Genomic DNA, 24904 nt, shown 5'->3' on the forward strand with positions numbered 1-24904 from the left:
TGCAACACGGACCGCAGATGAGACCATGGGGAGACACAATCGCAGGGTCAGCAGTCAAACTGTGAGAAACCGACTCAGAGAAGCTGGCCTCCATGCACGTAGACCTCATCGAGGATTGGACCTGACTGCTGGGCGACGACGTTCTCGTCTGGACTGGGCTCGGGCACATAGAAAATAAAAATGAAAATGAATTTCTATCTGAACATTTGTATTTCATAAAATATGGACCGCTGCGTTTATATTTTTGTTCAGTGTATATATATATATATATATATATATATATATATATATATATATATATGAGAGAGAGATACAGAGAAAGATATACAGAGATAGAGAGATACATACATACATATATATATATATATATATATATATATATATATATATATGAGAGAGAGAGACACACACAGAGATACAAATATATCTCATATCATCTCTAGCCGCTTTTTATTTATTTATTTGTATCTCTCTCTCTCTGTATCTCTCAGCTCTCTGTTCTGAACTTTATTTAGCTTTTTGCCTCTATGGTGTTATTTTTGCCTCATTAATATTTGTAAATGCACAGAAAGTGATCTACAAATAGTCAGGGGTTTGTACATGTGTTGGCAAAAATAACACCATACGCCTCCCACCGGGCGGAGAGTTTGCGTTTCCGCATTGTTAATGAGTGACACCTGATTCAGCCAATCGGCGTTGCGAGTCCTCTGACGAGGACCAATAGGAGTGCAGAAAGTGCCTGCGCGTGCCGTTCTCCTCCAGTCAGGAGTATCCATTCAGCGGTGAGCAGAGGCGGAGCAAGCGGAGCAGGATTAATCGGATGCGGGGTTTATATCGAGAGTTCTCGTGACTTCCGGTCGCATTAACGTGAACAGTGAAGCCCGTCCGCGGCGCGAGACCGACATGTTGCCGTTCCGGTGCCCGGTCGCTGTGAGGGAGCTGCTCAGACCCAGCCGCACGCGGCCGTTATTGTGCGCTGCCGCTCGGGATAAGACGTCACGAGCCGCTTGTGGTAAGATCACACCGGCGACAGGTGCGCGCGCTCCAGCCGGAGGATGCCGCCGGTATCTGTGCACGAGCGGCGATCAGCCGACAAACTGCAAAGATGCAGCCAGCGAGAAGTGAGTCCGCTCTCAGAGCACCACAGCGCCTTACTCATACCCGAATCCTGTTAGCATTAGCATCGTCACACAAACACCACAGCGCCTTACTCATGCGCTCATTCTGTTAGCATTAGCATCATCACACAAACACCACAGCATCGCGGTACTGAGACACGATATCGCGATATACAGTTTAGCAAATAACTGGCTTTTTGAAATGCACTGAGAGTACATTTGATGGTGATTTAAGGTATACAGCAAATAATTTAATCTTTACTGTCAAATTTTATTTTACTTTGAAGCCTGTGATGAGGGTGGTGGTGGTGATGATGATGATGATTATGAGGAGGAGGAGGGTGGTGATGATGATGAGGAAGATGATGAGGAGGAAGAGGGTGGTGATGGTGAGGAGGGGGATGGTGGTGATGATGAGGAGGAGGGTGATGATGATGATGATGATGATGAGGAGGAGGGTGGTGATGATGATGATGATGAGGAGGAGGGTGGTGATGATGATGATGATGAGGAGGAGGAGGGTGATGGGGAGGAGGGTGATGATGAGGAGGAAGGTGGTGATGGGGAGGAGGAAGAGGGTGGTGATGATGAGGAGGAGGAGGGGGGGTGGTGGTGAGGAGGAGGGGGGTGGTGATGGTGAGGAGGAGGGTGGTGGTGATGATGATGAGGAGGGTGGTGATGAGGAGGAGGAGGGTGATGAGGAGGGTGGTGATGAGGAGGAGGAGGGTGATGAGGAGGGTGGTGATGAGGAGGAGGAGGAGGAGGGTGATGAGGAAGGTGGTGATGGGGAGGAGGAGGAGGGTGGTGAAGAGGGTGGTGATGGTGAGGAGGAGGAGGGGGGTGATGGTGAGGAGGGGGATGGTGGTGATGGTGAGGAGGAGGAGGGGGGTGATGGTGAGGAGGGGGATGGTGGTGATGATGATGAGGAGGAGGGTGAGGAGGAGGAGGAGGGGGGTGATGGGGAGGAGGAGGAGGGTGGTGAAGAGGGTGGTGATGATGGTGAGGAGGAGGGGGTGGTGGTGAGGAGGAGGGGGGTGGTGATGGTGAGGAGGGGGATGGTGGTGATGAGGAGGAGGAGGAGGGTGGTGATGAGGAGGAGGAGGAGGGTGGTGATGGGGGAGGAGGAAGGTGGTGATGGGGGGGAGGAGGAGGGTGGTGAAGAGGGTGGTGATGGTGAGGAGGAGGGGGATGGTGATGAGGAGGAGGGTGAGGAGGGGGATGGTGAGGAGGAGGAGGATGGTGATGATGATGATGATGATGATGAGGAGGAGGGTCATGAGGAGGAGGAGGATGATGATGAGGAGGAGGGTCATGAGGAGGGTGAGGAAGAGGGTGGTGGTGAAGAGGGTGGTGATGATAGTGAGGAGGAGGGTCATGAGGAGGAGGGGGTGAGGAGGAGGATGGTGATGATGATGAGGAGGGTCATGAGGAGGGGGTGATGAGGAGGAGGATGATGATGATGAGGAGAAGGAGGGTGGTGAAGAGGGTGGTGATGAGGAGGATCGTGAGGGGGGTCGTGAGGAGGAGGAGGGGGATGAGGAGGAGGGTGATGGTGGTGGTGATGATGGTGAGGAGGAGGAGGGTGGTGATGATGGTGAGGAGGAGGGGGGTGAGGAGGAGGAGGAGGGGGTGGTGGTGGTGATGGTGAGGAGTAGGGTGGTGATGATGGTGAGGAGTAGGGTGGTGATGATGATGGTGAGGAGGAGGAGGAGGGTGGTGATGATGGTGAGGAGGAGGAGGAGGGTGGTGATGATGGTGAGGAGGAGGAGGAGGGTGGTGATGATGGTGAGGAGGAGGAGGAGGAGGGTGGTGATGATGGTGAGGAGGAGGAGGAGGAGGAGGGTGGTGATGATGGTGAGGAGGAGGAGGAGGAGGGTGATGGTGGTGATGAAGAGGATGAGGATGGTGGTGATGAAGAGGATGAGGATGGTGGTGATGAGGAGGATGAGGATTGTGATGATGAGGATGGTGGTGATGATGAGGGTGATGGTGGTGATGAGGATGGTGGTGGTGATGAGGGTGATGGTGAGGAGGAGGGTGGTGATGAGGATGGTGGTGATGATGAGGGTGATGGTGAGGAGGAGGGGGATGGTGGTGATGATGATGAGGAGGAGGGTGAGGAGGAGGAGGGTGAGGAGGAGGAGGAGGGTGATGGGGGGAGGAGGGGGGTGATGATGAGGAGGAAGGTGGTGATGGGGAGGAGGAGGAGGGTGGTGAAGAGGGTGGTGATGGTGAGGAGGAGGGGGGTGGTGGTGAGGAGGAGGGGGGTGGTGATGGTGAGGAGGGGGATGGTGGTGATGGTGATGAGGAGGAGGGTGGTGATGAGGAGGAGGAGGGTGGTGATGGGGGGAGGAGGGTGATGGGGGAGGAGGAAGGTGGTGATGGGGGGGAGGAGGAGGGTGGTGAAGAGGGTGGTGATGATGGTGAGGAGGAGGGGGATGGTGATGATGATGAGGAGGGTGAGGAGGGGGATGGTGAGGAGGAGGAGGATGGTGATGATGATGAGGAGGGTCAGGAGGAGGAGGATGATGATGAGGAGGAGGGTCATGAGGAGGGTGAGGAGGAGGGTGGTGAAGAGGGTGGTGGTGAAGAGGGTGGTGATGATAGTGAGGAGGAGGGTCATGAGGAGGAGGGGGTGAGGAGGAGGATGGTGATGATGATGATGAGGAGGGTCATGAGGAGGGGGTGATGAGGATGATGATGATGAGGAGGAGAAGGAGGGTGGTGATGAGGAGGAGGAGGAGGGTGGTGAAGAGGGTGGTGATGAGGAGGATCATGAGGAGGAGGAGGGGGGTCGTGAGGAGGAGGAGGGGGATGAGGAGGAGGGTGATGGTGGTGGTGATGATGGTGAGGAGGAGGGTGAGGAGGAGGGGGGTGATGGTGAGGAGGAGGAGGGTGGTGGTGAGGAGGAGGAGGGGGTGGTGGTGGTGATGGTGAGGAGTAGGGTGGTGATGATGGTGAGGAGTAGGGTGGTGATGATGGTGAGGAGGAGGAGGAGGGTGGTGATGATGGTGAGGAGGAGGGTGAGGAGGAGGAGGAGGAGGAGGAGGGTGATGGTGGTGATGAAGAGGATGAGGATGGTGGTGATGAGGAGGATGAGGATTGTGATGATGAGGATGGTGGTGATGAGGATGGTGGTGGTGGTGATGAGGATGGTGGTGGTGATGAGGGTGATGGTGAGGAGGAGGAGGAGGGTGGTGATGAGGATGGTGGTGATGAGGGTGATGGTGATGAGGAGGAGGATGTTGGTGGTGATGAGGGTGGTGGTGATGATGAGGATGGTGGTGATGAGGATGGTGGTGGTGATGAGGGTGATGGTGAGGAGGAAGAGGAGGAGGGTGCTGATGAGGATGGTGGTGATGAGGAGGAGGAGGAGGATGGTGGTGATGATGAGGATGGTGGTGATGATGAGGGTGATGGTGATGAGGAGGAGGATGTTGGTGGTGATGAGGATGGTGGTGATGAGGATGGTGGTGTGATGAGGGTGATGGTGAGGAGGAAGAGGAGGAGGGTGCTGATGAGGATGGTGGTGATGAGGGTGATGGTGAGGAGGAGGAGGAGGGTGGTGATGAGGATGGTGGTGATGATGAGGGTGATGGTGATGAGGAGGAGGATGTTGGTGGTGATGAGGATGGTGGTGATGAGGATGGTGGTGGTGATGAGGGTGATGGTGAGGAGGAAGAGGAGGAGGGTGCTGATGAGGATGGTGGTGATGATGATGGTGAGGAGGAGGAGGAGGAGGGTGGTGATGAGGATGGTGGTGATGATGAGGGTGATGGTGATGAGGAGGAGGATATTGGTGGTGATGAGGGTGCTGATGAGGATGGTGGTGATGGTGAGGAGGAGGAGGAGGGTGGTGATGAGGATGGTGGTGATGATGAGGGTGATGGTGATGAGGAGGAGGATGTTGGTGGTGATGAGGGTGGTGGTGATGATGAGGGTGGTGGTGATGAGGATGGTGGTGAGGAGGAGGAGGAGGATGGTGGTGATGAGGATGATATTAACCTAATGTTGTGTCCTCGAGCCCTGCCACAGAGCGAATGATACTCAGTTTCACAGTTAAAAATAATCTTCAGTTACTTTCCAAATGATTAGAAATGAATCGCTCCTGAACCAGATGCATTTAACAAGATTCATCAGGGCTGTGATTACATTTTTTCCCCACAATTTTTTTTAATGCAAATTTTCATACAAATACAGCTGCAGATCTTCATGTCATATAAAGTAGCTGCATTATAATAAATAGAACAAACAACAAAATGCTCCTTATTCTAGTATATGGCAAAATTTATCAAATGAGATAAATTTGCAGTAAACATATTTAGAAGAAAATAAAAATAAGAAAATAAGTTATATAAGCTCAACTGCAGTGTCACTGTCCACAAAATCATTCATTCTCTTCACTTGTTAAATCAAAATCCTTAAAGCAGATACGCAGAACCTTTTATTTTTTAAGTAAATTTCTGAGTGGATAGTATCTCCAACCTTGACTCTTGTATGCTGCATAAATGGGAATAAAAAATATATATTTTTGAGAATTAAAATCGACCGCAGAGTTGTCATTGGAGCTGCCCCGCTGAGCCAGCCAGCCCTGAGCGTGGGACGTCGCAGCGGGAACCGGTGCGATAGACCAAAGCCAAACTCGGCAGGCGAGAGCGGTTGCAATGGCCTCGGCCTCTTCGTTTAGATTTATTGAAGATTCATCTGACCGTGATAGTCCTGAAATTGGAGTGTGTGTACATGCTTCTGCTACATATGTAGAACCGTATCAGTTCGAACCCTCGGAAAGTGAATCCGATAGTAACACGTCGGCCACGGAGGCCCCCACCTTACGAAATACAGCCGTCTAGAGAATTGGATGGAATTGAACTGACAGTCTCGTGACTCTCAGTAAAACAGGATGGGTGCTATAACTTATGTAACATACATGTACATGCATGCATTTTCACTGATAAAACGTAAAAGGCTCATTTAAATAATCAGATGAACTGAGACAATCGCATTCTGAAGCAAATTAAGTAATCTTATACCGCTAACTTAAACACACAATACAAGTTACATGGATTAATCTAAATGCAGGTAAACAACAAATGTTGTTGTTTTTGTATCCAAGTGAGAGTCGGAGCTTACCCATCTGCGTTCTCACTTCTTGAAGGCCGAGCTTGTGGCTGATTGTTTTGAAACCATCTGACTTTCAGTTCTTCGTTCATTCACTTCTTCCATGTAAGGGCGAGATATTGCTGCTGAGGCGAGCATATCCAGCAGAAAAAAGAAGCATATCCAGCAAAGAAATCTGATGACTGGTCCACTCATTCTCCGTTTTCTCCAGACCGAGTACTCCGCCATTACTGCTCGGCTCACACTCCAGGAGAACTGGTGCAATTGAACTTATTTTCCTTTTCTTGTAGTTTTCTCTTCCTTTAATTGTTGGCACTGCACCCTCTTTCAATACAGGCTTATAGCCAACGCTCCTCAACAGATCAGAGGTCTCGTACGAGTCTTCAGTAAAATGTGCAGAGCAGAGGAGAGACCACTTCGTAGGTATCCGACCTGTGAATTTCTCGCAAAACGCGTCCAAATCTTTGCAGTTTGAACATTCTTGGGCCGTGAATGCAACGTAAATCCACCTTCTGTCGTGTTGGTGCACCCGCCAGTAACACATCTACGTGGCATGGCGATAAATTAGCTCAAAATGGAGGATCGGAGTTGCAGTCAGCTGTGTTTTAGTATAGCGGAAATGGCGATGAGACCGATAGACTTCCTGCTGTGATGTTACAGATGTCAAAGCCATTCACTCAGATCGCTACCTATAGGAATCATTTTAACCGTAAAAATTACAATATTAGATTTATTGTTGATGCTTAAAACTATTTCTGTGCCATTCTTGAGGTCTCAAGGCATTTATAAATGAAAAGTGAGGCCATGGCTCTGCGTATATGCTTTAACATAGTTAATGAAGGGTGTCCATATGCCCTCAAATGCCTGCTCTTTACCCTTTAATACGGACGTTATCCTTTCTAATGGTAAAGTTGACGACAGTATTTGTTTTATCCATTGATACTTGGTCTGTGAGTTGATTTCCATAACAATGCAATACATTTTATTTTTTGCATTAATCGAGCTGAGCTCTATAAATACTTGCTTGCTTTGACGATGTTTTCCTGGATGTAAACCCAGCAGGAATTGGATTTGGGATCCAATAAAACTTTTGAGAGAATTTTTTTAATAACCACTCTTACCTCTTCCCAGAATTTTTTAATTTCCCTCCACTGCCACACACAATGTGAGAGTGTTCCTTTGGATTCTGTACATTTTGTGCATGTATCTGGTATGTTTTTGTTGTATTTATTCGATTCCCTTGGTGTTACATACAGTAAGTCCGCATTAGCCATTTGTACTGGGTTAATTTAAGGCGTGTATTGATAAATTTAGTGTGAGCTTTGGTACAGGCTGCTTTCCAATCGTCCTCTGATATATCCAGCTGAAGGCTTTCTTTCCAGGCGGTCAGTTTGTAGGTGCAATTGGTAATTAAGTGATCAATCTCATTAAATCAGTCTCATTAAATCATTAGATCAATCTCATTACATCAGTTTCATTAAATCAGTCTCATTAATTTTGGTGCTTAATAATAAATTACCAAACAGGTAAATTATGGTATATTCCAAATTATTATGATGACTTACCGTATTACATAACTCGTATGCACCTTGGAATTCTTTTGAGATTGGATGGCTTTCAAAAATATCGGTACAACAAATAAACACACAGTTTCAATAATAATTTAATTTATTATAACAAAGATAAAGATGAATAATAGCAGTTGAATACATTATATACTGTGTGTGTGAGAGTGATTGGAATCCTGTCTGAGGTGTGTGTGTTTGCGTGTGTGTTATCTGAGGTGTGGGGGTCACCACGTGGGATTTGAGGAGAACAAAGGAGTTAGCTTTGGTTGCTAGCTAAGATGTGGTGTGTGTGTGTGTGTGTGTTAGTTATCTGAGGTGTGGGGTTCACCACGTGTTTCTAAGTAGAACAAAAGAGTTAGCTTTGGTAGCTAACCCACGTGGTGGAGACAAAGATTAGCCTTGTGTTGCTAGCTAAGGTGTGTTGTGAGGCCTGTGGCCTACAACAAAAGAAGTAGCTCTGATTGCTAATTCACTAGCTTATACATTCCTAAATCCACTGAAACCTTGATGAGGTCAAAATATGTGTAATAATGAAATTAAAGTGTTAGAAAGGAATAGAGGAAAGCATGCAAAACCTATCTATTAAACAATTGAGAGATCAACACAAATGGAACAATCATCAATTCAACACGCTGCGTGTCTACAGTGTAAACAATTAAACCGTTCCTGAGTTTAAATTCACACTACTTAATAAAACTAATTCCTAAGACTAGTCTTTTTGCCCAAATGCCAATCTTACTTCAGTATCTCGCTTATAGAGCAAGATTATGGAGATGTTCCGAGACTTTTGGAGTTTCACAGTTGTGGAGGCCTCCGTGAAGCGCAGAGAATTTCTTGGTCCGGCGCGTGGTCGCTCGTGATGAAAAGAAGTCTCTGATCAAACAATGTGCACAGCGCTTTGTTAGAAGGAAGCCCGGTCGCTTCTAACTTTAAATTAACTGCTTGGCGGCAGTTCGTAACGTTACTGACAATAGACAAACAAAAACCGGCTGTAGCTCAACCGAGAGAGAGATAGCATGATTTAAGTAGTTCTACCGTGGCCAAGGGTAAACAAAAACCGTGCTGAATCGTTTTTCTCGGGAGAAAAGACGTCTGTATCTTGGATGCTCTGGTGAGCGGCCTCTTTATCTCTGTAGAACGCCGCTTGCGACGGGATTCACAGCACCAAAGAGACCGAGTTGGAAGTTTCCGGGTTACTTATGGCTTCCTGGAGGATGTGACGTAGGTGATCCCGCCCAGCCGTGACGCAGGTCAACGCGGAAGCTGGCCGATGGGACCTGTAGTTTCTTAAAGGGACTGTGTTGTAGTTCTTAGACAGACTGTGTTACCTACAAGTTTATATTTTGAGTTTTCTAATGACTGAGATATCAATAGATGGTAAAACTGATCTAAGACCCCTTTGAAAGCAGTCCTTCTTTAGCATTTCTTCCAAAGGAGAGAGAGAGAGAGGGTTTGGAAAGTACATTATTTTGCTTCACCTTAACAAAGAGTCTAAGCTGTAAGTATTTTAAAAAATGTTTCCTGTCAAGACTAAATTTAGACCTCAGCTCTTCAAAAGACCTCATAATATTTGAATCCGGTAAATAAAGATCGCTGACCATTTTAAGTCGCTTATGGCCCTTTTCCACTACCCTTTTTCAGCTCGCTTCAGCTCACTTCAGCCCGACACGGCTCGCGTTTCGACTACCAAAAAACAGCACGACTCGGCTCGCTTCAGCCCTGCTTAGCCCCTAAAACTCGCACGGTTTTGGAGTGGGGCTGAAGCGAGCCAAAGCGAGCCGAGTGAGGCTGGGGGCGTGAGCAGACACTCCCCTGTGCACTGATTGGTGAGGAGGAGTGTCCTCACATGCCCACACGCCCCGCGAGCACGCTGGGATCTGTAAACACCGCAAACCCGGAAGAATAATAATTACGAATTACGAGAATTTCTGAAGCCTTATGTGCCTCGCCTCATCTATACGCTCTTGCCAGTATCTGTTGGCGTTGTCGGTGACAACAAGCCACAGCACCAAGACCAGCAACACTAACGACTCCATGTCCTCCATGTTTATTGTTTACTATTCGGGTCGTGAGACTACCGCTTAAAAGATCACTGATATCACTGTTTGCGCCGCTTAACGACATCACGTGACGTCCACCCACTTTCGCTAACTCCACCCAATGTGTCCACCCACTTCCAGCCAGCACGGTTCAGCGCGGTTGTAGTCGAAATGCAACTCCAACAGCCCCACTCAGCCCAACTCAGCACGGCACGGCTCAGCCGCGTTTGTAGTAGAAAAGCGGCAATAGAGTTCCATATTTTAAATGCTGCATCTGCTGTTCCTGGTACAAAAAACCCCAAAAACTGATTACTTCATGTAGGACTAAACTGAGATAGTGAATTTTGTTCTTTTAGATACTCTTTTATATCGTACCGTATCTTTGTCATATGCTTTACAATTGGATTTTTTGTTTGTTTTTGTAATTTTCTCATTGTGTCCCAGTAGAAGTATAGAGGAAGAGGTCATTTCAGATTGTGAGATTCCATCTCCGTGCAATGAGGAGAGTCATTTGTCGAAAAGTAAAGTGTAATCGATCTCGGCTGTGTTGCCCCGTAGTACCACATTAAATTTGGACACTTTAGACCCCCTCGATCATTCATTTTTAAGATATTAATTCTTCCAATCACAGACATTGGTCATGACATCCATGTGTCAATGGACTCTTTAATTTCCCTCATCAAGGGTTCATAATTAGCATTAACAACATGTTCCGGTTTGGGCAGAATCTCCGAAGTATTCAAACTGTTCTACAACATTAAATTGTATTACTTCAGGAATCGGATTTGTTCTTTTAATTCAATTAATAATTTAACTCCACACAGAAAGGTCTCTGTCGGCCATGGGGTTCGAACCCAGAACCTTCTTGCTGTGAGGTGACCGTGTGAACCACTACACCACCGTGCCGCCCGTATTCTTTCGTTTGCGTTAAGTAGTAATACAGAGCATTTATTATTATTCGCCTTCTATCCGGACACATTTCCAAATATTTATATTAGCTGTAATAGGGCTGGAATTGATTTTCTTAGATTGAGCACAAATAAAATTATGTCATCTGCGTAAAGGGCAGTTCTGTGTTCTCTCAATCCCACTGTTCTTCCCCGGAAGTACGCACGTGAACGTATCGCTATTGCGAGAGGTTCGATTGTTAATGCAAACCGTAGTAGTGACGGAGAGCTCCCTTGTCGGCAGCCTTTACTGATTTTGTATAGGTTCTGAAATATTTGTTTGACAAGATTTATCAGGGCTATTATTATTATTTAGTATAAATACTCAGGTGATTATAGGAAATCGAGCTGATTGGCCGAGAGATTCTGACCATTTGTCAATAATCACCTCGAGCGACTCGGCAAAATGGCGTCCAATCGCTTCGTCACCGTAAGTGAGGAAGGATTACAGATGATGAAAGAAAGTGCTGTTCCTAAAAGCATTAAAGATGCGCCAAACTTTGGTCTAAAACTATTCAAAGGGAAGGTGGGGTTGGATTTAATTTATCGATTTCAAAGCAAAGTATTTCCTGTGACTCAGCGTAGAGAGGTGACACGAGTCTGCACCGCAAAGTTATTACATTTACATATCACTTTTGAAGATTGAAATAAATAACTTCTTAATACGAATTTAAAAAAAAAATCATCACCTGTGTATTTATACACAATTATCCACCTCAGTGAATAATAACCTCGACTTCATCTCGGCCATTATTCACCGATAGTCACCTCGCCTTCGGCAAATAATGGCTAAATAATCGATGATGCTGTGTGCACTCGTACTGACTGACTAAAGCTCAACACCAGTTTGGAAATTTCCTCAACATTTTGGTTCAAACATCAACAATATTTTTGACACATGTATGTTGGAAAGTGCCTCAACACACACACACACACACACACACACACACACACACACACACACACACACACAGTAACCATGGTCATATGATCTTCCAGTGACTCCATGGAGATAGACAGATGGTTCGTTCTCTCTCTCTCTGACTGTTGAAGGTCATCAGTGTATCCTCTGCGTCTGTGGTGTGTGTGTGAGATAATAACACACTCCTAAAGCAGGAACTGTCCATTAGCAGAGTTTCTGAACAGCAGGATGTTCACTTCAGGGAAGTGGAGGCTAAAGTGTAGCTTCGTTTAGCGCTGATGCTAAAGTGTGACACAGCCTGACAGCTGATGACGAATGTACTGTTAGCATCCATGCTACGTCTTTACACACCTTTAAAACTGATTATTATTATTATTATTATTATTATTATTATACTAGAACTTGCACTTCTATATCACATCTGTATTTCTGTACTCCACTGAAGTGTGTGATGATGATGATGATGTTTTTGTATCACATGCTCGTTTTATGAGTAAATGTTTCATTGACCGTGTGTGTGTGTGTGTGTGTGTGTGTGTGTGTGTGTGTGTGTGTGTGGTGTTCCTGTGGTGATCGATCTGCTCACTTTTCCATTTGTCCTGTAAGTATTTTTTGGTTTTGTTTCATTCGCTTTTTTGTTGATGTCTGTCATCCCTTCAAGAATGACGCATTCTAGAACCTTCCTTATGCCCATGCCTTTCTACCACTGCATGTTCTAGAATCTCTCCAACAGTACTTCCACATTCTCGGACATTTCTGATGCGTTCCACTTCCACCATACCAACTGTCCTCGTTCTCGAACCCTTCCAATGAGCATTCAACGTTTTAAAACTTTCAACAAATGTTGCACATTCTAGAACCTTCATGGCAACGCATTCGACATTTCTAGAACCCTCCCAGAAAGTATTCCGCAGTCTAGAAACCCTCGAACAAACGTTCTAGATCCCTCCCGACAATCATCCCATAGGACCCTTCTATCAAGCCTTCAGCATTCTAGAATCTTCTCGACAAGCACCCCACGTTCATCCGTGTTCTAGAGCCGTTCTAACAAGCATCCCATGTTCTAGAATTCGTCCTTTCATTTAGAATTCCACTTCTAACAAGCATACTGCACTTTAGAAGCCCTCCATCAAGGAGTCTGTCTAGCGCCACGTTCCAGAACTCTTCTAATAAGCCTTCTAGAGCCCTTTCAACAAACGTTCCACAAAACCTTTCTGCCATGCCTTCAAAATTCTAGAATCTTCACAACAACCATCCCACACACACCCATATTCTTGAGCTCTTCCAACAAGAATCCCGTATTCCAGAATTCATCCATTTATCTAGAATTCCACTTTCTAGAGCCATTATAACAGGCATTCTGCACTCTAGAACCCCTCCAACAAGCATTCTATGTTCTAGTCCCTATTGTAGAACTCTAACAAGCCTTCTAGAACCCTTTCAACAAGCTTTCACATTCTAAAATCTTTCCATCAAGTAATTCTACTTTCTAGAGCCTTTCTAACAATCATTCTAGAACCCCTCCAACAGTTGTAGTCTTGAACCCTTCTAACAAGCGTCCCACCTTCCAGAAGCCTTTGAACAAACATCCCACATTCTAAAATACTTTCATCAAGGATTCCAATTTCTAGAGCCCTTCTCTTAATAATAATAATAATAATAATAATAATAATATAACCCAGAGTCCAAAAAAGTTGGGACAAAGTACAAATTGTAAATAAAAATGGAATGCAATGATGTGGAAGTTTCAAAATTCTATATTTTATTCAGAATAGAACATAGATGACATATCAAATGTTTAAACTGAGAAAATGTATCATTTAAAGAGAAAAATTAGGTGATTTTAAATTTCATGACAACAACACATCTCAAAAAAGTTGGGACAAGGCCATGTTTCCCACTGTGAGACATCCCCTTTTCTCTTTACAACAGTCTGTAAACGTCTGGGGACTGAGGAGACAAGTTGCTCAAGTTTAGGGATAGGAATGTTAACCCATTCTTGTCTAATGTAGGATTCTAGTTGCTCAACTGTCTTCGGTCTTTTTTGTCGTATCTTCCGTTTTATGATGCGCCAAATGTTTTCTATGGGTGAAAGATCTGGACTGCAGGCTGGCCAGTTCAGTACCCGGACCCTTCTTCTACGCAGCCATGATGCTGTAATTGATGCAGTATGTGGTTTGGCATTGTCATGTTGGAAAATGCAAGGTCTTCCCTGAAAGAGACGTCGTCTGGATGGGAGCATATGTTGCTCTAGAACCTGGATATACCTTTCAGCATTGATGGTGTCTTTCCAGATGTGTAAGCTGCCCATGCCACACGCACTAATGCAACCCCATACCATCAGAGATGCAGGCTTCTGAACTGAGCGCTGATAACTCGGGTTGTCCTTCTCCTCTTTAGTCCGAATGACACGGCGTCCCTGATTTCCATAAAGAACTTCAAATTTTGATTCGTCTGACCACAGAACAGTTTTCCACTTTGCCACAGTCCATTTTAAATGAGCCTTGGCCCAGAGAAGACGTCTGCGCTTCTGGATCATGTTTAGTTACGGCTTCTTCTTTGAACTATAGAGTTTTAGCTGGCAACGGCGGATGGCACGGTGAATTGTGTTCACAGATAATGTTCTCTGGAAATATTCCTGAGCCCATTTTGTGATTTCCAATACAGAAGCATGCCTGTATGTGATGCAGTGCCGTCTAAGGGCCCGAAGATCACGGGCACCCAGTATGGTTTTCCGGCCTTGACCCTTACGCACAGAGATTCTTCCAGATTCTCTGAATCTTTTGATGATATTATGCACTGTAGATGATGATATGTTCAAACTCTTTGCAATTTTACACTGTCGAACTCCTTTCTGATATTGCTCCACTATTTGTTGGTGCAGAATTAGGGGGATTGGTGATCCTCTTCCCATCTTTACTTCTGAGAGCTGCTGCCACTCCAAGATGCTCTTTTTATACCCAGTCATGTTAATGACCTATTGCCAATTGACCTAATGAGTTGCAGTTTGCTCCTCCAGCTGTTCCTTTTTTGTACCTTTTAACTTTTCCAGCCTCTTATTGCCCCTGTCCCAACTTTTTTGAGATGTGTTGCTGTCATGAAATTTCAAATGAGCCAGTATTTGGCATGAAATTTCAAAATGTCTCACTTTCGACATTTGATATGTTGTCTGTGTTCTATTGTGAATACAATATCAGTTTTTGAGATTTGTAAATTATTGCATTCCGTTTTTATTTACAATTTGTACTTTGTCCCAACTTTTTTGGAACCGGGGTTGTAGTAGTAATAATAATAATAAACCCTCGTGCATTCTAGAACTCTTTCATGAAATGTTCCACATTCTAGACCCCTCCCAATCATCCAGAGATCACATCACCGAGGCATCTCCCATGAGTTGTAAGTTCAGATGTAGTCCTGTGGTGTGTTCTATTCAGGGGGTGTGATGACCTCGCAGCGTTCTCCTGGTGGGCAGAAGGCAGTGTTACGGTTCCGTCTGTGCTCATGTTCCAATAATAATAATAGAATTATTACAAAGTGTACCCTGAGAGTTGCAGAACCTCTCACGTGGTTTTGTCCACAATGTTTTTCAAAGGGAATTATGGGATTGCCGGCTTGGAGAAGGACACGTTCTCGAAGTTCTTCTTCAACGATATAGAATATTAAACTGCCTTCATGTGACCGATTGTCTCTGTGATGTATCTCTGGATGCATCTCGCCAATGAAAGAGGCTCCATCCTTTTTATTTGATATTATTTTTTTAAATCCCCTTCGTCATGGAGAAACGCTCCTCAGCTGTCCCACAATGCACTGCAGCACTGAGGTGGACTGTCCTTGTTCAGAAGTGTGTGGAATCCGTGTGTGATTTCAGGCTTTTCCTCCGTTTCCTCGGGCCTTTCCTCTGTCTGACGCTCATCTTCTCCCTCACAGTGTCAGTGATGATCAGGACAGAAACCTTTATTGGGGTTGAAGATTTTCTTCCAATGTTGTGGTGCTGAAACACCTGCATTGGAGCAAATTTGTCTGTAATACGGCCTCTTCCTCTCGGAGTTGTGACGATATATTCGCTAAAGCAGTCACGAGATCAACAACGTGATTTACTGTTCTGTGATTTTTTTTTTTTTAATTATTTATTTATTGCCTTGAATCCTCACTGACCGTTTGAGAGAAGTTGAATGTTTTTGTTTCAGTATTTCATAAAAAAAATGTTGATTGTCTTGCTGACTGATGCACACGTCCTCACTCGTGTGTGTGTGTGTGTGTGTGTGTGTGTGTCTTTTATCCAAAGAAGAAGGAAGGCAGGAATCCTGCCCAGTCTGGAGGATCTGCTCTTCTATACCATCGCCGAGGGTCAAGAAAAAATCCCAGCACACAAGTTTACTACGGTACACACACACACACACACACACAGTGCCTTATCATGTCTTGAATGAGTTTATGTGGAATTATGCAGAATAATATTTGAAACGGTAAGTGTGCGTGTGTGTAGGCGTTGAAAGCAACAGGTCTGCGTACAGGAGATCCCCGTCTGAAGGAGTGTATGGAGATGCTGAAGATCACACTGAAGACCACATCTGATGGAGCTCTGGATCGACACCTCTTTAAAAAGTAACAAGACTCACATTATCGTGTGTGTGTTTGTGTCTGAGAGCTCATGATACAAAAAGCCAGTTGACTTTTTCTCATCTCAGTCCCCCAGTAATGAATTATTAATTTGTAATCACCGATTCAGCGCTTCAGCTGTGTGATTGGCTGCTCTGTGAGCGTCTACCAGAGCTCATTATTAAATATGCAGTAGTGTTCAGGCGTTTGGTGTCTGTGAGGTTTCACTGAAACCCTGACCCGAGTGTTTCAGTGATCGTCTGCAGCGACTCGTCTCAGTCTTTAATACCAAACAGATATTTCCATCCAGGACTGCTTTATATGTGTTAGGCCAAGGGACAGTTTATCTGTTTGGTTTTTTTTAAATTACACTACATGGGTTGGATAATACTCATTTCTGATTGGCTGGCAGTATTCAGAAGCAGGAAGACATTCTGTCACAGCCAGATGAAATGTTCCTGCTGAGATCTTCCATCTGGCATGGACTTCTGACAAAAATACTGTAGATGGTGGGATTACAAGATATTTGCTATTCAGTCGCAAGCAATTGCGTAATTTGTTTTTACCATCTATTCAAATGCTGCTTTTGTGGACTAGCAAACGTTAGCATATGTAATGTCAATGTTTGTGTAAATCACGAAGGAGGGTTGAACAATATGCATGAAATGTCTGTCTTGGTCAGGATTTACAGCTTGTATAGCTGAAAAAGCGCTGGTTAAAGTAGTAAATGCCCAACTACTGACTTCAGGGTTGTGTCTTTTTGCTTGGATTACTCGCCCTCCATAGATGACCTCATTCTTCTAGATGGACTGAAAATGTCCTCAAAGTTAAGAGGACAGCTTTTTCCTGGCTTAGATCTTACCTGATATCACTGTGTAAATATTTATGGTGACGACTTTGTAAAAACAGAAGTAAGGTTTGGTTTTCCACAAGGTTCTGTTCTGCTTTCGGGTACAGTTATTCATAAACGCCGTGGCTGCTATGCTGATGATGCACAGCTATTCTGTACGTTTCAGAAGAGCCAGATGACTCACACCAGTTTAATAAGGGCTTCAGATGCTGAGTCACTTCCTCCTGCTTAAATCTGACAAGACCGAAATATTTCAACTACAACCACAGATGGCTAGAGAAAAAAATAGTTCTCTTTAGTCGTGTTTTCTTTAGTCAGCAGGTCGACGTTGAACCGCAGTCCATCACAGGCTCGTTGTTTTGTTTGAATATAAGGATGCGGGGCGTCTCATGATCGCAGCATACAGCAAAGTAATCACAATGTGATATTTTTCTCAGGATCACGCAGCCGTTCTTTTGAGACACGGACTCATGAGACTGTACGGGCCTTTCGTTTTTCTCCATGATGGAATCGCAACAAAAACAAAACAGTGACACTTGCGCTTCAGGATGTTTGTTGTTGCTGATCTGATCAACTGAAAAAGGAACAGTTTCACACAGAGTTTTACAAAGTTTCACAATCAGACCGTTAATTTTAATTACACAGAGTAATGATTTCCAGGCTGCAGCTGCCAGTCAGTTATGAGGAAGTAAAACCTGTTCAAAGCTGCTGGGTTTAAACATATGTAGGAAGTGCATGGAATAAAAGGCGGAGTTAACTCACTCACATCTGTCAACTAATAACACTGGCCAGTCAGCACATGCTTGGTGCAAACCACAAGTTCTCTTCGTTTTCATAACTTGTAGAGCAAATTAGGAGTTCAGTTAATTTTCGTTTGGCTTTGTTATTCATACAGACATCAGAGAGAGACAGGAAGAGAGAGAGAGAAAGCCAAGGCCCGGCAGGGAAAGAAATTTGCACAATGAGCTGTAATGAGCACATCCTTCTGATTTGAGCATTATTTTTAACCAGAAGTGGAAATGTTTACGGTAGTTCTGTCTTATTGGGCATGACTGATGACCAGAGTGGACATAGAAAGATTTCTTTAGCATTGGAATATTTAAGTCATTCCACGAAATTGAGTCGTACGTGAGCTGATAGCCAACGAGGCGTGTACCGTAGCACCGAGTTATCTATAATCCATGTACGACGAGATTGTGGAGAGAATAAAAAAGTTATTCCACTCCATTCACTGGATTTTGAGAAACGGAGCATTTTTATTTTTTGCAAATTCGATTTTTTTTTTAAAAATTTATTTATTTTATTTTAACCAGGTTTGTCCCATTGAGATCATGATCTCTTTTACAAAGGAGACCTGGCCAAGAATGGCAGTACATGAAGTTCCATCACATCGTCACAACAAAACATCAACACAAACAAAAACATAATTACATCGTCACATCAAAACAGACAAAACCTGAAGTTCAAAATCAAAACTAGTAAATTTACAAGGTTTAGTCAGATATTTGCTCTCCAATAAAACATTTGCACTCCTGAAGCCTGGATGTAATGGAATTGGTCATGGATTTGAATGCATTCAGAGATACCAGACTTTGAAGTTTGAGCTCTGCCTGCAGACTATAGAGATCTTGCATGTGACGTCACAGCCGATCCAGATTGTAAACAGACGCCATCTTGTCGGTCAAACGCCATATTTCCGCCTTCTACTTGTGCTTCTACCTTTTCTTCTGGAAAACCCTACTATATACAGTTCTACTACAACGGCTGCGGTTACAAGCTCTCCCTACCTGTGCACGTTTTTTATGTTTTTTGTGTGTATTTTTGCGTGTTGTTCGTCTGTACCGGACTTCAATATCCACTACAACCGTATGGACTTACTGGACATTGGTTTCCAGCAGAAAATGACGGTTTGTAGCGATTTCCATTGCATGCACAACATTCCGGACGAGATAGCGAGACCAGCGGGGTCTCCGTGGATTGTTATCGGGTCTGGCAGGCGAAGGAGGCGGCGCCGGGAGAGGACGCAAAAGCGAGGCTGTAGGCAGAGCCGGCCTGTTGACTAAGCTCAGAAAACAGCCACTCAAATCTCCACTGCCAAGCCTCTACCTCTCCAACGCCAGATCCATGATGTGGGCAATTCCATGTAAATGTCAACCTCACCATGCAAAAATAAAGCAACATGTAAAACATCAAAACCACTCCCAGAGATATCACCTAGGCCTGTATTTTACAGATGGGAATAAGTTGAACCAATTTGTAACCAACCTAATATGTCACTGTCAGTCTTTCTTTCTTATAATGTAAAACGCAAGCTAAAATCAACTTTGATCATGTACAATTCTATATTATTGCCACAAGCCACAGAAATGTATGCTAAAATCCACAAAACAGCAAAACAATAGCTGTCCTAAATATTATTTAAGAACTTTGATAGTTTTAGCTGATATTTAGAGAGTTTTTCAAAGGGTTATGGTGGTTAAATTGCTGATTTTCTAAACATACGCCATGTCTATTTCAGACACGTCACATCCATAACGGAATTTCGTCACATCCATAACGCTGACTTTTCCTTCCGAAACTCTGCATGAAATACAAAATATTTTAAACAAAGATTTTTTTTAATATTCACCTTGGACCCCTCTATCAAACGGATATCTCCATTTCGACATTAGGTTTACAATTTCACAGAGTTTGATAAAAATGTACAGTCACCCAAGAAAAGTGATACTTTTTCTGTCACATCCATAACGCATCTTTTATTGGCGTTTTCTGGCATGCCCTAGATGTACTATGGGAATTGTTCTTGTTCTATCACTTCTCCAGTATGGTACAGCCTTAAAATGTGCAACACCTGTTTAAATACTGGGAGACAATAAAACATGCACTGGGTCATTTGTTGCCATTTTGAGTTCAAGTGTCACGTCCATAACGCTGGAATTGCTCATAAACAAGACGAACGATTTGGAATTACAGCTGGAATTACCTTATTCTATTCTATAATCGGCTGGTCAGTGCTATACTAGACACTACTGATATATCTAGTATCAGTACTAGTAATACTTAAGTGACTTACCCGTCCAATGAGGATTGTTATTTTCTTGTTTACAAGATGCCACATCTGAGTCGCTGACAAATCCTGAATTTCTGTAAAGATAACTGTGCAGAGATTTATAAGCACGCAGTGCTTCACCACTGAACAGCGAGGGAAAGTTGATGAGGTAATTATACACGTCTGGGTATTCCACCTCTGGCAGTTCAATATCCACTGACACGGTCGTGAAAACTCCGTCCGGTAATCGATAAGGGTCACTAATCTGTAGGTCGTTTATTTTAGACATGTATCTAGTTATCTGTTCATTAGAAAAATGAGCCGTGTAGTCCGTCGGTTGAAATTGATCCATTCTGTACACGAGTGCAGCAGTATTCAGCGGTGTTTTTTACAGACAAGATGGCGGCTGTGTACTTTCCGGTCACGTGACTGCAAGATCTCTATTCCATGTAGTTGGAGCAGAAAATCTAAAAGCTTTCTTTCCCATTTCTGTTCTCACCTTAGGAACAGTAAAATGAAACAAGTCCTGAGAGCGAAGACTGTAGGCCCTATTATTCAAGATTAAAAGCGATGATCAGTAAGATGGAGTCATCTCAAAAATAGCCTTGTAAATTAGCACGTACCGATGGCCGAGCCTACGCACATATAAAGATGGCCAGTTTACTTTGCTGTATAAGACACAGTGATGAGTTAGAGCTCTACAGTTTGTAATAAACCTAAGAGCACCATGATGCACACTGTCCAGTTTGTGGAGGCACTGAGCAGAGGCATTCATATATAACACATCACCGTAGTCAATAACTGGAAGACAGGTTGACTCCACCAGTTTCTGTTTCACCCTACAAGAAAAACAAGACTTATTTCTAAAATAAAATCCAAGTAAAAGCTTCAGCTTATTTTAAAGTATACTGAATATGTGCCTTAAAAGACAAGTGGTCATCAATCAAAAACCCCAAATATTTAAAAGTAGATACAAGTTCAATTTGTTGACCGTTACTGGTGATAATGACAGGCTGACTATAAATAAAAACTTCCAACAAAATCATTTCCGCGTAGAATATAAACAAACCAGCGAAATGACAGGAGCAATTTGTGAAACACTGTAATAATAATTATTGAAAAATAAAAAAAGTTGTGTTCTTACCTTCACATACTTTCATTCCATATTTTGCTGCTTTTTTATTTTTTGGGGGTTTTGTTTTCAAGTAGAGTTTTTATTTTGTCCTTGGTTGGTTTAGCAACACACTCCACCATTTTGTTTTTCTTTAGGGTGGGTGGTTTTTTTTTTTTTGGCAGATGGCAAACCAATTTGAAGGTGCATTACTGCCACCAACTGGGCTGGAGTGTGGAACAGGAGATATTGGGGGGGGACTATATTCTTTTAGCTCTTTCTGTTTTCTTTTATATACTTGATAACAAAGTGATATATCTGACTTGATGCACTCCACCATTTTGTTTTTCTCTACTCATGGTATATGAGCTGATAGCCTAGTAGTTTAGTAGCCAATCAGAGGGCATGATTACTCATATCCAGTGAACGTGGATAGAATAATTTGTATTATTACCTGCTGTGTGTGTGTGTGTGTGTGTGTGTGTGTGTGTAGATGTGTCCAGAGCAACATTGTGCTGCTCACTCAGGCGTTCAGGAAGAAGTTTGTGATTCCCGATTTCCAGTCGTTCACGTCACACATCGATGAACTTTATGAAACCGCCAAGAAGCTCTCTGGAGGGCAGGTGACGCTGTTATCAAAATTGTTCATTTTTGTTGTTTGTTTGTTTGTTGTGTGCGTGATGAGACTTCAAGGTGTTGGCTTGCTGGTAAAGAAGTGGATTGTTGTTGCTGTGCAGGTGGCAGACTACATCCCGCAGCTGGCGAAGTTCAGTCCTGATTTCTGGGCCGTGTCTCTCTGTACCGTTGATGGCCAGAGGTAAGAACTGGCAAGTTTTTCTTTTGTGTTTAATGAATAAAACGGGGTGTGTCTGTGTGGTGCTGTTATAGGAAAACAATCAACACTGGAGTAAACGTCTTCATTTAAGAAAACGTCACCATAGCAACGGGTTTATTACGAGTGACGTTTCCACCGTACAGGACCATATGAGCTGTTACTATAGAAACGATGGCGTATCCAAACGAGTCCTAATTAACGCAAATAATGTCGCAGACACACAGCAGGTGATACCAAAGTGCCGTTCTGCCTGCAGTCGTGTGTGAAGCCGCTGAAATACGCCATCGCCGTTCACGACCACGCCACCGAGTACGTGCACCGCTTCATCGGGAAAGAACCCAGCGGACTGCGCTTCAACAAGTTGTTCCTCGACGAGGACGGTGAGACGCAACTTTTTCCCATCACACTGAGCGGATATTAATAATCACTGATGTCGCGTTTTTCTTACGTAATGATTATTTTCACAGATAAGCCGCACAATCCGATGGTGAACGCCGGAGCGATCGTCTGTACCTCACTCATCAAGGCAAATCCCAATCACGCCGTCTTCGAGCTAATGATCAACGTTTAATTAATTTAAAGGGAAAAGTAGCCTGCTCTGTGTCTTAAACAGTTCCGAGTGTGTTGTAGGACATTTCTTGTTGTGTTGTTGCTGCCTTCATATGTCATGTGTTTATTTACAGCAAGGCGCCAGTAACGCAGAGAAGTTCGACTATGTGAGTAAAATGAATTCACGTCGAGTTAAACGGTTTGATCCGAACACGAGGTGCTTTTGAAGTTGACTACAGGGTTTAATAGTGCAAATAAATAAAGATGTGAACATGTGGAAGTGGAGCTCTGACGGCGCTCGTTGTGTGACAGGTGATGAACTTCATGAAAAAGATGGCAGGAAACGAGTACGTGGGCTTCAGCAATGCGACGTGAGTCTCTGCTTTCTCTTCACTCCTTTACAGCGTGCATCTGAACCTCAGCAGCAGCGGCGTTAATAACAACATAACATTTTAATAACACCTCAGTCAAAATGACATCACGACGCTGTCGCACTTCCCTCACGCTATAGGCGGCTGTCATACTTGGTGATATTATACACACACACACACACACACACACACACACCCAGAGTAACAGTAGTTGTTTTCCATTAATCTGCTTAAAGGGATAGTTCGGGATTTTTGACATGAATCTGTATGGCATCCCCATCAATAGTGTCGTGCAAACACACTGACTTACCCCTGACAGCATCCTGCGAGTCCAGTTCTTGTCCAGTTTTGGTCCAGACGAAAGTAGTCCGGCAAGTTTGTTGGGGTCACGAAAGTAAAACGTTTTTCGTCTCAAAACAGTATGTGTTCAAAAGAGTGATATATTTGCATCACAAAACCGTTGCCAAATAAAAAGTCAGACCTCGAAATCGCTTGGCACTATTTTCTCTCCCTTCTTATCACTGCGCGCTGCCGCCAGGTGACAGCCACGGCTGTTTCATTCATTGTTTACTAGTGATGGGAATTTCGGCTCTTTTGGCTCTTCTTACTATAAGGAGCCGGCTCTTTCGGAAGATTTTTTATAATTATTTCTCATGACTTGTACATTCACATCGAGTACACATATCAATGCAAATTAACACGAAGGGATTTACTAGACCAATTTATATCTGGAACTATTTTCAGGCACGGTGGTGTAGTGGTTAGCGCTGTCGCCTCACAGCAAGAAGGTCCTGGGTTCGAGCCCCGTAGCCGGCGAGGGCCTTTCTGTGTGGAGTTTGCATGTTCTCCCCGTGTCCGCGTGGGTTTCCTCCGGGTGCTCCGGTTTCCCCCACAGTCCAAAGACATGCAGGTTAGGTTAACTGGTGACTCTAAATTGAGCGTAGGTGTGAATGTGAGTGTGAATGGTTGTCTGTGTCTATGTGTCAGCCCTGTGATGACCTGGCGACTTGTCCAGGGTGTACCCCGCCTTTCGCCCGTAGTCAGCTGGGATAGGCTGCAGCTTGCCTGCGACCCTGTAGAACAGGATAAAGCGGCTACAGATAATGAGATGAGATGAGATTTTCAGCCACAGCACAGGCAAAGCACCGCTGCAGGCGCAAAGACACCGCGCAGCGCCTGAAAACGGGTGCGCAGCGCCTGAAAACCCGTTTTCAGGCGCTGCGCGGTGTCTTTGCGCCTTACTTTTCCTATCTATTCCTTTAATTGCTGCAATTAACTAGTTAATTCTGATTCTGTTTCTCCTCTCAGTTATAATCTGTCCTGCTTTTGAAAAGATCCTCTCTGGGGGGACAGATGCTGCCACTATACACATCCTCCGTGCCATCACGTGTGTAAGCCGTGGATAGAGTGCAGCCTTGGTCTCCCACCAGCTTAGTGGCTCTGCGTTTCGCTGTCACGTGGCGGCAGCACGCAGTGATAAGAAGGGAGAGAAAATAGTGCCAAGCGATTTCGAGGTCTGACTTTTTATTTGGCAACAGTTTTGTGATGCAAATATATCACTCTTTTGAACACGTACTGTTTTGAGACGAAAAACGTTTTACTTTCGTGACCCCAACAAACTTGCCGGACTACTTTCGTCTGGACCAAAACTGGACAAGAACTGGACTCGCAGGATGCTGTCAGGGGTAAGTCAGTGTGTTTGCACGACACTATTGATGGGGATGCCATACAGATTCATGTCAAAAATCCCGAACTATCCCTTTAAAGCGCAGTTTGAAATTACAAGCCAAAAAAATGAGTAACAGAGAAACATGAATTTCGAAAAAAG

The 24904-nt window shown here is 44.3% G+C and overlaps 1 protein-coding gene across 1 annotated transcript in view; it reads left to right on the forward strand.

Annotated features, from left to right (window-relative positions):
• The first annotated feature begins 782 nt into the window (after positions 1 to 782).
• glsa (glutaminase a) overlaps positions 783 to 24904 on the forward strand; it is a 35205-nt gene continuing 11083 nt past the window's right edge. Inside the window, exons 1-9 of the mRNA XM_060911514.1 lie at positions 783 to 1121; positions 15998 to 16094; positions 16199 to 16317; positions 21815 to 21944; positions 22059 to 22138; positions 22373 to 22536; positions 22624 to 22682; positions 22840 to 22872; positions 23018 to 23076. Coding sequence (XP_060767497.1) covers positions 904 to 1121; positions 15998 to 16094; positions 16199 to 16317; positions 21815 to 21944; positions 22059 to 22138; positions 22373 to 22536; positions 22624 to 22682; positions 22840 to 22872; positions 23018 to 23076 — 959 coding nt within the window. The 5' untranslated portion in view covers positions 783 to 903. The remainder of the gene's footprint in view (positions 1122 to 15997; positions 16095 to 16198; positions 16318 to 21814; positions 21945 to 22058; positions 22139 to 22372; positions 22537 to 22623; positions 22683 to 22839; positions 22873 to 23017; positions 23077 to 24904) is intronic.

Source organism: Neoarius graeffei, chromosome 27 (assembly GCF_027579695.1).
Source record: "Neoarius graeffei isolate fNeoGra1 chromosome 27, fNeoGra1.pri, whole genome shotgun sequence".
Taxonomy (NCBI): domain Eukaryota; kingdom Metazoa; phylum Chordata; class Actinopteri; order Siluriformes; family Ariidae; genus Neoarius; species Neoarius graeffei.